The sequence below is a fragment of the Perkinsus marinus genome (assembly GCF_000006405.1).
Source record: "Perkinsus marinus ATCC 50983 genomic scaffold scf_1104296939758, whole genome shotgun sequence".
NCBI classification, from domain to species: Eukaryota; Perkinsozoa; order Perkinsida; family Perkinsidae; genus Perkinsus; species Perkinsus marinus.
In genome coordinates this window covers 530692-544934 of record NW_003213081.1, presented here as the reverse complement: position 1 = coordinate 544934, position 14243 = coordinate 530692, and the positions used below count along the sequence as shown (strand labels likewise).

At 39.4% G+C, this 14243-nt stretch overlaps 3 protein-coding genes across 3 annotated transcripts; 2 read left to right on the top strand and 1 right to left on the bottom strand.

Moving 5' to 3' along the window:
- Positions 1–636: 636 nt before the first annotated feature.
- Positions 637–7327, top strand: Pmar_PMAR029348 (GTP-binding protein ERG, putative; the record flags this gene model as incomplete). Its single annotated transcript, XM_002782435.1, has 19 exons — positions 637–683; positions 746–847; positions 1278–1350; positions 1853–1952; positions 2000–2092; positions 2332–2495; positions 2543–2647; positions 2696–2783; positions 3059–3133; positions 3488–3590; positions 4217–4305; positions 4358–4460; positions 4990–5065; positions 5116–5232; positions 5285–5340; positions 5712–5860; positions 6708–6861; positions 6998–7049; positions 7273–7327. Exons 1-19 carry the CDS (start codon positions 641–643, stop codon positions 7325–7327), a joined length of 1797 nt encoding a protein of 598 aa, XP_002782481.1. The 5' UTR covers positions 637–640.
- A 600-nt stretch (positions 7328–7927) lies between these two features.
- On the top strand, positions 7928–11429 carry Pmar_PMAR029347 (hypothetical protein; the record flags this gene model as incomplete). Its single annotated transcript, XM_002782434.1, has 9 exons — positions 7928–8009; positions 8059–8109; positions 8337–8422; positions 8474–8631; positions 8866–8968; positions 9049–9173; positions 10065–10172; positions 10731–10839; positions 11368–11429. 9 exons carry the CDS (start codon positions 7928–7930, stop codon positions 11392–11394), a joined length of 849 nt encoding a protein of 282 aa, XP_002782480.1. The 3' UTR covers positions 11395–11429.
- A 541-nt stretch (positions 11430–11970) lies between these two features.
- Pmar_PMAR029346 (hypothetical protein) lies at positions 11971–12434 on the bottom strand (the record flags this gene model as incomplete). The annotated part of the gene is made up of 2 exons (XM_002782433.1): positions 11971–12012; positions 12045–12434. The coding sequence occupies 2 exons, from the start codon at positions 12432–12434 to the stop codon at positions 11971–11973; spliced, it is 432 nt and encodes a 143-aa protein (XP_002782479.1).
- Between the last annotated feature and the right edge of the window lie 1809 nt (positions 12435–14243).

Below are 14243 nucleotides of genomic sequence, written 5' to 3'. Positions count from 1 at the left end.
GTGTACAGAAACCAACAATAATTTTCATATTGTCAGCATCATCACCAACACATGTAGTTGATGACCATGTGCATATCCCTTTCCCCCCACATTTTCATATTGTCATCATCATCACCAACACATGTAGTTGATGACCATGTGCATATCCCTTTCCCCCCACATTTTCATATTGTCAGCATCATCACCAACACATGTAGTTGATGACCATGTGCATATCCCTTTCCCCCCACATTTTCATATTGTCATCATCATCACCAACACATGTAGTTGATGACCATGTGCATATCCCTTTCCCCCCACATTTACATATTGTCATCATCACCACCAACACATGTAGTTGATGACCATGTGGTTTCTGTACACTTCTACCCTATAATTTGTGCATAAACTCTTCTGAGGAAAGCAAATATATATTCCTCCTCAATCACTGTTGTGAGCAAGTTTATAAATTTCGGGGATAATACCAAATCTAATATGACATCGCACAGATATACTCTGTTGCGAACACTTTCACGAGACAGGGAGGAATTCCCAAAATAGAGCGAATTTAATAAAATCGAAAGTTACGCGCGCGCCCATCTGATCGATTTAGCTTTTGTCACGATTGGTGAAGAAGGAGAAGAAAATTGTTTAGTTCAGAATGGGTAAGAAGAAAGGACAACCGAGTTCTAAGAACAACATGGGTAGTAGGGGAATCTTTTTATCTGTGAGTGCCGCGGTCAACCTAAAGATACGTTTTTTTCAGGGGGGGCCTTGATAGCCTCTACTCAGCGTAGACGCATGCAGCATTCCACGGCTTCCAAGGTGGGGCTGCATACGACGGAATTTGGTGGGAATAAATCGACAGGTACTAAATCGGACATGAAATGAATCTTTGAGGAGGCAACCTTAGATATCTTTATTGGTGGGAAAATATTTGTGATTTTTTCTATCAATTTTTGCAAAATTTTCACGATATTGCATATTTACTTTGTGATGATTTTACGGGCCTTTTTTCCGGAAAAAAATTGCGGTAAATTATTCTTCCTAGAAGAGCGTTCTCGCTTGCTCTTGATATTTATTGAAAAGAATTGAAGGTGGTAGAGTTGCATAAAAATTCACGATTATTTCGACGTTAAAAAACGAGTTATTCTATATTTTTCTCCCCAAATTTTTCTTTTAATATTTTCGAGTATTTTTTGTGAACTAATTCTCCATCGGAGGCGATCAATTTGAGCCTTTTTTGGACCTCATTTGAATCTTTTATTGGTGAACCTAAGATACGCTTTCCTTTTCAGCTATGGAAGGCTCCGTTTTGGAACGTAACGATTTGGAGGAATTTATGAAGTTAGCAGAAGAATCGCATCGCGAGTAAGGCGGAGCGAAGTTTTTTTTGATCAATTTTGGAGGAGGAATATATGTTTGCTTTCCCAACCTCAGTTTAGGAATTTTCGGTAGAAATGTACAGACATTTTGTGAAATATTTATATATGTTTGCTTTCCTCAGCTGAGCTCAGAGGAGTTTATATACAAATTATAGAGTAGAAGTGTACAGAAAAAACCAACAATAATTTCCTCCCAAAATTTCCCAAATGTAGTTGACCATGTGCATATTTTTCCACGCTTTCGATGATGACTATGTTCTCTTTTATTTTTCGTATAAAATTTTATTTTTTTATTAAACGTATATAATTTTTCTCTTTTATTTTATAAGTGAAGTTTTCGTTGGAAAATTCTCAAGTGAATATTTGGGAATTTTTTTCCGACAGTAGCAATGACGGTAGATTTAATTCCTTTTTTTAACAATCTAGTGTTTTTCCAAATTTTTTTGTGATTTTTCGGGGAAAAATTCGTTATTAAAAATTTTTTTCAGATTCGAAACTCAGAGATATGCTCAGCTAGTCGACGTTGACAGCCACGTGTTGGTTCGGGAGGAAGCTGCCGAGCATGAGAAGCCGCAGATCGATATTGATGTAGTGGTAGAGCGCTCGACTGGGAGGGGGTAATCGGATGGTCGCAGGTTCGAATCCCAAGACGTCCATTTTGGACCCCGGGAATTTCAGCGGAGAAATTAGCTGATATGGAAATGGACAATTTCTTGTCGTGGAGAAAAGTAGGGAGAAATCGATCACGTGATCGATTTGGAGCGTGGGAAAATATACACTTTATTGAATTCTGGATTCCTCTTCAATTGCAAAAGTTATGTTGTTTTAAACAATTAAATTTCGTCGGTCACAAGGGAACAAATTCTGAATTTGAAAAATATTTTTTTACGGAAAAAAAATGCAAATTCAACGTTTTTTCCGCTGCTCGTATTTGTTTTTGAAAATTTATTATTTTTTTTCTTCACAGACACTTGCAGACTATGAAGAACAGCAAGGATATATTCTCACTCCATTCGAGAAAAATTTGGATTTCTGGCGGCAACTATGGCGAACAGTTGAGCGGAGCGATGTTATTTTCCAAATTTTGGATGCTCGAGATCCGCTGTTCTACTATTGTGAAGACCTTACGAAGTAAGTTTGAAATCGATCAATCGGGCGCGCGCTTTTTACATATGCAGATATGTTGAGGAAGTTGCGAAGGCGCAGGGGAGGAAAAAGTCTTCGGTTGTGTTGATGAATAAAAGTGATTTTGTGCCAAAGGAAATTCGTGATGGGTGGAAAAAGTAGTACTGAATCGGGCCTAATCTGAATCTTACGACGGGGAACCTCAGATATTTCGAGGAGGAGCACGCCGGAGTCCGACTTGAATTCTTCTCGGCACTTCAGGAGTTATCAAAAGTCATGAAAGTTGCTGAAGAGGTATCTTAGGTTCAGCGGTGGTAGATACGGATTAGGTCCAATTCATGCCAGATAATTTTGTGGCGCGCGAAAAAAATCTAATAGACTACTACTGGCTGAAATTATTGAATATTATGAAAAATGAGGAAATGAAGTTGACAATATTTTGCATGGATGAAATCTGATTGAAAAATCAAGAAAAATATTTCCCGAAAATTCCCCGAGTTCCTTTAGGTGGAATTTTCCGTAAAAAATGTTAAAAATAGAAAAATTTGTGAAATTTTTTTATCATTTAGGATAGTACGGAAGAACTTGTTTCGGCTGATAGCAAAGCGGCTCTCGGGAAAGGAATTAATGACGATGATAGTGATGTAATAAAATGGGTAAATTTTTCCGGGTTGGGGAATTATTTTTTCACTGGTTTTACGTGAAGTGGCGTAATACTCCATGAAAATAACGCGATATTCGCAATGAATTGAAATTTATTTTTCACGAGTGTTTTTTTTGTCATATCACGGCTCGTGAAACTCCAACAATATTTAATCGTGGTCTCCGGTTATGGGAAATGATTTTATTTTTTTGATTTTCGATACAATGGAGTTTCACGACAACCCGTTTTACGTGAAGTGGCGTGAAAAACGCGATATTCGCGGTGATATGCAGTAGTCGTGAAATATCACTAGGGTGGTGAAAATGCAATATAAAAGAATTTTCACTTTTTATAGGTACTCACGGTAGAAGGCCTGATGGAATTGCTGAAAAAATATGCTGCTGAATATGATGATAAAGTGACTATCGGCATGGTCGGATTCCCGAATGTGGGGAAAAGTAATAATAATATTATCGAAGTTTTACGCCGCGTTTTACGTGAAGTGGTGCAAATAGTATTTATAGTAATCTCATTATTTACTCCATGTGAATTTTTGCGACTGAAAACGCAATTGTTTTCTACGAAGTGAATTGTGTGAAATATTTTTTTTCATATCCCCGGGTGAAACTCCAATAATAAAATTCTACGTGAAGTGGCGTCAGGGGGTCATCGAAAAATTGATATGTTTTCGGAGGAAACGAATTTTGGACCTTCAAAATGGCTAGGAAGATATTTTCCGCCAATTTTCGAGATTTTCCCCTCATTATAATCGCTCATTCGGAACATTTTCCCCATTATAATCGCTGATCCTAGTCTCGAGGCGATCTTAGGAACGTTATTTCTGAGAGTTGGATGACTCCCTCAGTGCCGTAATATTTGATATGAAATACTTGGCGATTTGTTTAACGTAAAAACCACATTATGTGTTTCACACGAAGTGAATTGTGTGAAATATTTTTTTCATATTCCCGGGTGAAACTCCAATAATGAAAAATTAATATTTTTCGACAGCTTTCAGTGATTGTTTTATGAACCAAGCGTATCTTAGGTTCCCGCGCGTAAGATTCAATTCATGCCCAATTAGGTACCGTCATCAATGCTCTCTGGGGAGCTAAAAAAGTATCTATGTCGCGACAACCTGGGAAAACTAAACATTTGCAAACTCTGGAGTTGGTAATATAAATCGATCACTTGGGCGCGCGCTTTTTACAACATGGTGTTGTAGGTGACGGAAGATTTTGGTGGTGGAAATAAAATACAATTATGCGATTGTCCAGGGCTGGTGTTCCCTACGGCGGTGAGGAGTAAAGCGGATCTCGTTATTAGTGGTAGTATACGGAATAGGTTCAATTTGGGGAGTTGTTATTTTATTATGAATTTTATGAATTTCAGAAATTAATTTTTTGATTTTTTTACTTGATTTTTATTCAATTCATTTGAATTCATGATTCCTTACAGTGTGGTTGTTATTGTTATTGTTGTTGTTATTGTTGTTATTGTTGTTATTGTTGTTGTTGTTGTTGTTATTGTTATTGTTATTGTTGTTGTTATTGTTGTTGTTATTATTCTTAAAATTTTTATCATTTAACATGAAAATTCTGAGAGGAAATTATTGTTGGTTTTTTCTTTACACTTCTACCCTTTAATTTGTATATAAACTCTTCTGAGCTCAGCTGAGGAAAGCAAACATATATAAATATTATTCCAACACTGTAGTTTTAAACTCCATGTGAAAACTCGCGATATGAAGTGAAGTGAAAACAAATCCGCACATTCCACATGTTTTACGCGAAGTGAAATGTGAATGTGTATTTTTTTTGATACTAACCGAGGTGAAACTCCATCGTTGAAAATCAGGTACAGTGCCAATCGATTACCTACGAGATTACAGGCCTTCTATAGATCTGATTGTTGAGAAAGTTGGACTGGACGAGTAGCGCGCGCCCAGTTGATCGATTTGAAAATAAGGGTTGTTTTTGCCAGGTTGTTGGAGCAATATAAATGTGCGGAGTATTGCACGTTGAACTACAGAAAATTGGGAAGAGCTCGAGCGCTGCTGTCGGCGTATGCATTGCGATATAAGAAATTCTTAAAATTAGGGTAGGGGAATTTTGGAGGAATTTTCACTTGCACGCATGCACATGCTTTTCAGAGTCCCGGATGAATATGCGGCTGCTAGGGTGGTGTTGAGAGACTATTGTGTTGGAAGTAGGTTGGTTGTTGATACTTGATAATAGTTTGTTTAACGTGAAGTAGAGTAATACGTTTTTAGGAAGTATATGTTTCCGCGAGTGATAATACACAATGGAGTTTCACCACCTTAGTGATATTTCACGACTACTGCATATCATCGCGAATATCGCGTTTTTCACGACGAATTTTACGACGCCACTTCACGTAAAACGGGTCGTCGTGAAACTCCATAGTTTAATCATCTCTAAATATATACCTAAATCGATGGACCAACAAGCCATCTCTCTCTCCATTGTTGTTTACAATACTACTTGACGCTTTGCTCGGGTGGTTTTTGATTTTATTAACTGTGAAAACGATTGTTCATATAAAAGTTTCATTTTCAGATACACCCCATTTCGAATATCCTCCGAATTTGCTAATATCATCTACTGCTACTTCGACTGCAGTCATTGACGATAACAGTAGTGTTGTGGCTCCAGTAGTGGCGAGTAGTGACGATGCAGATGAGGGGGTTATGGCTGAGGACGAAATGGTAGTAAAAGTTGATAATTGGGAAAATGGGAAATGTATATTATCTTATTTTAATCATTTTAGTTTTTATCATGTCAAGTGATGATGGAATTTCACCGTAGTGATATGAAAAACACTACTAGTGAAAAACATATTCCGCTCGCAGAAAACGGATGAAAGTCCAATATGTAGAGAATTAAATTTGTGGATAAATTCAACTTTATTTTTATACTTTTACTTAAGTTCATAGGTGATACCGGGAAAAAATCGAAAATATCGGAATATTTTCCGAAAAAAATCGGAAAAATTTTTCCCCCGCACTGTTTATCAGCAGCGCGAATCTCAAAGATAGTAAAAGCTGATATAGGAGAAAAAAATATATTATTTTGTGCGCGTTAATTCGTAAATTTACGGTATTTTATGATTTCGATATTTGAGAATTTTGTAAAAAATGAAAATAATAATTTTTTAATAATAGTGATATGAAAATTACTAGTGAGAAAGGTATTTCACGACTACTGCATATCATCGCGAATATCGCGTTTTTCACGACGAGTTTTACGACGCCACTTCACGTAAAAGGGGTAGTCGTGAAACTCCAATAATACCTTCGTCGAGCTCCCTACCGCTTCACACCAGGGCTCAGGCAGCACTCACTGAGGCCCGCAGCTATACATCTATACTGGCTATTACTCGCCTCCTAGAATGGGTGTCGCGCAAGGAAAAAAATAATAATATTTTTTTTTCACTGAAGACGGTGGAATGAAGTCTTACTCTCCGTTTTTGATAATGTGAATGTGGAAAACGTCTCTTATGTAGTTGAAAAATTCTCCGAAAAATTCTGATCGATTCGGATTGTATGATTTCAGGCTCTGGAACTGAAAGATTTGCACGAATTCCTGCAATCTCGGGGAAATGTTGATGAAAATGTAAATGACATTGACGAGAAAAATGAGGAAATGCGGGAGAAAAAGAAGCCGACAAAAAGAGCGTTGAGAATGTCTATGAAAAAAGCGGGAAAAAGTAGGCGGAGCGAAGCGATTTTTTTTGTCATTTTTGTTTTTTTTGTGAGATAAGCAGCAAAGTGAAGGAAAATTGTATGATGACTATGCAGGGAGAGTTTCAGCGTCACTCGCCACGAAAATAAATCCATCTGCAGTTGTTCATAATCCTGGATCGCAGGGAAGGGTTAGCCGGAGGCTGCAGGACCCGTACGGATGTCAGGACGATAGGAGGGCATGTAATAGTGGGGGAAGTGTGGTATGGGTTATTGGGAAAATTTGAGGAATTTTGGTGAAAATTGAGAAAAAAGTGAAGAAATAATGGGAAAGAATCGGAAAGAATCGGAAAATTCTATGGAAAAATTGGGGAAAATTTTATACAAAAGAGTGAAATTTTCATGCCTATTTTCGGACCTATTTTGTATCTTGTCAGGAAGAACCTAAGATACTACCAAGTGTTATATATTCCTCACGTTCCTACCAAGTAACGTTTTAGCGAAGCGAAGCGAGTTTTGTTGTGACGATTTTGATGGTTGGGCTTCGCTGGGTTTTTGGGGGGAAGAATTTATCTAAATACTGCGTAAATTTTGAAAAATTTTTTGTTGGTTGAAATTTTGGTTATGGAAAAAAGGGTACGAAAAGAATTTGGGATTTATGTTTCGATTGGGCGGAAAAATTGCATAAAATTGTGATGATGAAAAAAATGTTTTTCTAGAGGTGAATCAAAATTGAATATTTTTCGAGTGGACATTAATATTTCAAAGCAACGTGAATATAATCGTGCGTGAAAATGTCACATTTTCGAATTCCTTTCACAAATTTTCATTACATACTCTTATACTTTCAGCATGGAAAAATATGAATTTGGATTTTACTCGACACAATGGAGTTTCACCACCCTAGTGATATGAAAAACACGAGTGAAAAATATATTTGCATATCACCGTGAATAGTATTGATTGAAATTTGTCGAAAAATGATTTTAGACTTTTTAAGGAATAGTTGATGACCATGTGCATATTTTTCAAAAATTTCCGCAAATTTCCAGATTTTTTTCCCAACATTTTGTGAACAGATTGTTAATTTTGATGTCATCAAATTCTCCGACTGGACTTGGCGAGCAACTACAGAGAGGTGGAAGGGTAAAGGAGGAGAGTCCTGATGGAACAGGTGGGTATCTTTAGGTTGAGATGGTAAGATACGGATGAGGTCCATTTAGGTGTGCTTGGTGATGATAGTCGGGGCGGACCCGCGGTTGAGAAGAGAAATAGTAATATGGGGGAAACGTTTATAAGTGGGTGAAAAATTCCGATTTGGATCTAACGTACTGTTTTTACCCAATTGTGAATATACCATCATATTCCAGAACGAGTTAGGAACAACATAAACAACCCCAAAAAAGGGAGATTCCCGGGGGGCAAACGTTTATATATGGGTGAAAAAATCCGATTGGCAACGTACTGTTTTAACCCACTTTTAAAAACCCTTATATTTCAGGACGAGTTACCACCAACAACACAACAAACAATCCCAAAAAAAGGAAGATTTCGGATCGCTCTACCGCCTCGAGTTCATCTACAGGAGTAACTAGGCGGAGCGAAGCGATTTTTATTGTGCATTTTTGTCTCCCGTAGGAATATATTGAAATTGACGTACGTGGCCGCCGTCATTCCATATTGATCTCGGAATTGGAAAGTAAACCGGCGACTTTGCTGAGTAAAAGAGTGGAAGAATTGGAGGAAGGTTCGACGAGCGCTGTGGAGTTGAACGAAGCGCAACCAGAATTGTTCCCGTAAGAAGTAGGTGGAAAAAATTTTGGGAAAATTTTCCGGAAATTTATTACATTATGAATTTTGTGGTCGAAGTGAGTCTGTGTGTATTGATGAGAAAAAAAAGGATTTTTTGGGAAAAATAATTTTACGAAATTTTTTCGGGGGTTTCTATTCAGTTGTGCGTAAATTTCATAATTTATCTTTCAGGAATAAAATCGATTAAATGGGCGAGCGCGGTGTGTGCCTATGTGTAGGTATGTTCTGGGGTGGTACACTCGCGGGCAAATTACGATTCCGATAGAAGTTACGGAAGATTCGATAAGACATGAGTGTCGAAAACTCGGCTTACCATCCGATGTAAGTGAAGAATCTTTTTATCTGTGAGGTGCCATGGTGAACCTAAAGATATTCTTCGCAGTGCGATTGTTTTCTTTCAGGTTTCTGTTAAGTTTGATACTGCGTCGATGCAGAGCATTTCGAAAGCTCTTGTGGCGAACAGTACGGCGATCGTTCAGGCTCCCGAGAAAACGGCGAAGTTACTCGTTGCGCAGGAAATTTTCAAGTAGGAGTATTGATTTTATTCATTTTAGGTTGGAATTTATTTAAATAGTTTGAAGGGCGCACGGATGAGGAGGAAATTCAAATTGGAAATTTTTGGGATTTTTTTCATGGAAAAATACATAGCTCGTTTAAGGAAAAAACGACGAAAATATCGTTTTGTTCACGCGCGCGGTTTCGCTCTGAAATGAGCCCGTTAGTTATATATGGTATGGGAAAATATGCACATGTGTTGGTGATGATGATGACAATATGAAAATGTGGAGGGAAAGGGATATGCACATGGTCATCAACTACATGTGTTGGTGATGATGATGACAATATGAAAATGTGGAGGGAAAGGGATATGCACATGGTCATCAACTACATGTGTTGGTGATGATGATGACAATATGAAAATGTGGGGGGAAAGGGATATGCACATGGTCATCAACTACATGTGTTGGTGATGATGATGATGACAATATGAAAATGTGGGGGGAAAGGGATATGCACATGGTCATCAACTACATGTGTTGGTGATGATGATAATGACAATATGAAAATGTGGGGGGGAAGGGATATGCACATGGTCATCAACTACATGTGTTGGTGATGATGATGACAATATGAAAATGTGGGGGGAAAGGGATATGCACATGGTCATCAACTACATGTGTTGGTGATGATGATGACAATATGAAAATGTGGGGGGAAAGGGATATGCACATGGTCATCATCAACTACATGTGTTGGTGTTGGTGACACTATGAAAATTATGAGGAAAATTTGGTAAATTCTTGTTGGTTTCTGTACACTTCTACCCAAATTCCCCGAGCTCAGCTGAGGAAAGCAAACATCTATCCCTCCAACACTTCTCAAAACTGATAGATATAAAACTTCCTATTTGATTCAGATTTGTATACACGAATATGTGGAAGAATCTCAAATCAGAACAAGTGGCGAACATGACTAAGGAGGGGTGGTCGAAGACTATGCCGAAATTGAGGCTTTTGATCGAAGAGTAAATACAGTGAGGTTTTTCAGGAAAATTTCAGGAAAATTTGTGAAAATTTGGGGGCAAAATAATGAAATTTTATATAAGATAAGGTTCCCGTAAAAATGTGGAGAATATTGAGGATTCGTACAGATTTGGTGGAAAAAAATTTAAAAAAATGGGAAAAATGAAATTTCTCATGAAGTTGGGGGAGAATAATGAAATTCCTCATGAAAAATTGTGAGAAAATAATGAATTTACTCATACATTGTGGGAAAAGGATGAAATTTCTCACAAATTGTGGGAAAATAATGAAATTTCTCATAAATTGTGGGAAAATAAAGAAATTTCTCATGAGATTGTGGGAAAATAATGAAATTTCTCATAAATTGTGGGAAAATAAAGAAATTTCTCATGAGATTGTGGGAAAATAATGAAACTTCTCATAAATTGTGGGAAAATAAAGAAATTTCTCATGAAATTGTGGGAAAATAATGAGATTTCTCATGAAATTGTGGGAAATATAGAAATTTCGGGTAAATGCGATATGAAAGAGCGATATGATTTCTCGATTTTTTCCTCAAGTTTTTCCGAAAAGGATTGGAAAGACGTGATAAAATTGATTGTGAAAGAAGCGAAAGACCGCGGGTACGGCGCAGAACTTCTTTGTGATGAGCAACAACAGCCTGCTAAGGTAGGACGTATTTTTTCACTCTTTTTTACGTTGGGTTTTGGTGCAGTGTGAAAAATATATGCATATGGTAAACTACATGAATTGGTGGTGAAAATATGAAAATTCTTGTTGGATTCTGTACACTTTTACCCGAAATCGTGGGAAAACTTGTATAATTAGTGAGGAAACCCCTAAGTTCAGCTGAGGAAAGCACACACATATTCCGACACTGGTTTGAGCTGATGCTCACCATAGAAGGTTAATTTTTTTAGAGGAAAAATTATTGGAAATTTTCTTGTGAATGTTGCATGATCTCGATTGAGAGAACTAACGTCTACTTAGTGATAGAATAACAGAAACTTGATTGAACGTGTTTTCGCGCCTTAGTGATTCTCTCGGTTTTTTTCAAGTGAAGATTGCTGATGTCAGACTACAGCGCGGTTCGTAGAATTGTAAAAAGCATTTCTCTTTTCTTATCGGAGAATTACGTCGTTCATTTTTTCGGGCGAAATTTGTTGGTAATTTGTGCGTTCATGTTTTGGTTTTTAGATCAAATTGACAATGTTCCAGGGGTGAATTATTGAGATATTCAACCAGTGAGTGGCTCATCACTTTTTCTCTCCTCTCGAGCCAATACCATGTTGTGTGAAAAGTTTGGTTAAAGTAATGTACTTGGTTTTTATTGACGGTTCTAGGGATAGCTGACGATGAAAAAACGAATACGGTAATTCGTCAAAATTGGAGTTTACGAAGTAGACAAGGTTAGTTGTCAACCACACAACGCACACAATCGCAGTGTGCGCAAGCGTTTCACATGATAAGAAGGCGTGGCAACGATAACGGATCGTATACCGCGTTTCAATGTGTACAATATGATGCAACTTGACTCTCGCAGTTTGTGACGTATCGTCAACTTTCGGCACACCCTCCTCTCCCCGGTTGGATCTCGTGGATTGCCCAAGCACATACGTTGTACGGAAAGCCTTCATGCTTTGGGCAGTCTCGCGTGATGTGGCGTAACCAGTAAGAACCACAAATCCTGTGAATCGCAAAACTTATTCGAATTCCGACCGACGTACAGGTTTCGGGTTCGGAGTTTTTGGGCCCACAGGTTTGTGTTCTCTTACTGGATTATCGCTGTGCTGTTCCCGATCAATCCTGGATGGGAGACTTACCGTAGTTGAGGCTGTTAAACTAAACTGAGGTAACCATGTACAACGACGTACATGTGTACGTATCCATGCCGTATCCAGCCGCTGGATTCCAGCGTGAGCCGTGCGAGCGTATCCGATACGCTCGGCGAGTTCCTCAATCACAGGCCGTGAACCGCTGTTCCTATAGGGTGCGTAGACGACTCTGCCATCTGTAGTTAGTAAGTGAGTGACCATGGTATGGTGGGGGGTCTGGTCCACAATAGCTTGGCTAAGGTCTTCCTGGCTGGTGTTAGTACCGGGAGCGCAAATCGCAGAAGCGCAGCTCGATGACGAAGTGCGTCTCCTCGGGCCAAGGTAGTCGCTGAGTTTCTGCATGAATAAGGAGAGTGAGGTGCTGCAGTACTTGTTAGAGGCATCCTCCTCTATGGTGCTATCCCTGATTGACGTGTCGAACTCAGACATGATAAGGCTCATGAACTAGCCCACCACCGGGGAGTCTCCCCCGCTCCCCCCGCCGCGTCACGTCATCATAACGTGCCGTCACAAATGCAGCACACGCTGCACGAACGTTAGCTGTCCACGCACGCCCACTGCACGTGCGCCAGCTACAGTACTTCTACTGCTTCGAGCTTGGATGATCCGCCGCACTTGCGTAAAGTATGTTTTGCAGCTTTATAAAAATTCGATAATAAAATTATACTATGGTCGTATGAAGCTACATCATATAGCATGCTGCGTGATATCGTATAATTGATGAATATGTAACATCATTGATACTACCCTATCGGAATCCAATTGCCGCCCTCTGTGCAAATCTTCTCTTTGCGTTCCACTCAGCTAGACCATTGCGGAGAAGGTTTTCTGCTGGTGTGCTAAGATATGAAGTAATACACGGTGTCACAAGCCACGAGTGATATGTATAAAGTGCGCTCGAAAAGTGCAATTGCGAGCAAATGCAACTTCAGCAATTGCAGTTGCATGCAATTGCACTGGATGTGCCGTGGCCCATTACCCCTTCCTTCAGTTATATTGCCTCTGCCTAATTTCGATACTGTCTTCTGCCTCCGCTGTTTTTCATGTTTAACGTTGAACACGTCGTGTTTCCCCCTAGCTTCCCTCATCGCTTTAGCTAGAATGAGTTGTATAAATTGTCACTGCTTAATTTCAATCACTCCTTCCCTTACGTCCCCCAGGACCGAGCAAGCTGGGGTCAAACCTGACAACAGGTCGGTGTTGTCGTCAAGATTGGTATCGGGCAAAATTCCATTCTTGCGGAGCCTCCGAGGTAGTCGTCGTTATCGGCCTCTTCGCTAGAAGACTCGAATTCAGGTGCAACTGAATAAGCTTCCAGGTGCCGTAGAAGTGCGATGTGTTAGGAAGAAGTTTAACAATCTCAATGCTCGCTGATCAGGATCTGAGATCCTGGATGTCGATGATTTCGTCGCAATTCACAACACGCAGTCGATCAACCTTAGTCAGTATCAAGCGAACACTTATAAAGGATGACTCTTATAAATTCTAGATACGGAATCCGCTCGAACGAATTTACGGAGCTTGAAGGCAGTATCAACGAGAGTCTCGTTACGAGACCGCGAAACTGTCGAGGGGCTTCAGGGCCCAGCAGTGACTTTATGACTAGCGCGTTTTGGTGGGACAAGCAGCCCCAGTACGCCGACACTGGGAGTTTCACTGCATCTTTACCACGATTGGTAGAGCCTGGTATGAAGGGATCTGAGAACAGCACGTGTGGGACGAGCAAGTATACAGAGGCCCGAGTCAGACTACCTGACAGGATTGTTCACATATGACCATACTTGACTGTTCCAAAACTTAGAACGAATCGTTTGATGTCATTTCAGCACGGTTCTACTGTTACTGTATTACTGTAATAGTTTCAATAGATTCCTTCGTAGGAAATACGAACTAGACCTACGTACTATGATATACACAAGTCATGTAACACTTAATTGCTGTCTATCATCCCTGCATTCCACGAGAGTTACGTCATGTGACATTGTCACGGTGATAATCACAAACCACCGTCTACACCTACCTTCTTGCTGCCCTAAATGCGACGATACTGCAGGTTTGGCTCCACTGCGGGCATTACTCGCATTATCCGTATGAACCGAGATACAGTAAACACCAACTGATAAAGGTATAACTCATTCTCCGCTTCTCAAACGAGCGAGGCAATTCTGCACGCTAGCACAAACGCGCAAACACACAACTAGCGAGTTGTAGTATCTGCCGGACAGATTCTGAGCCCGT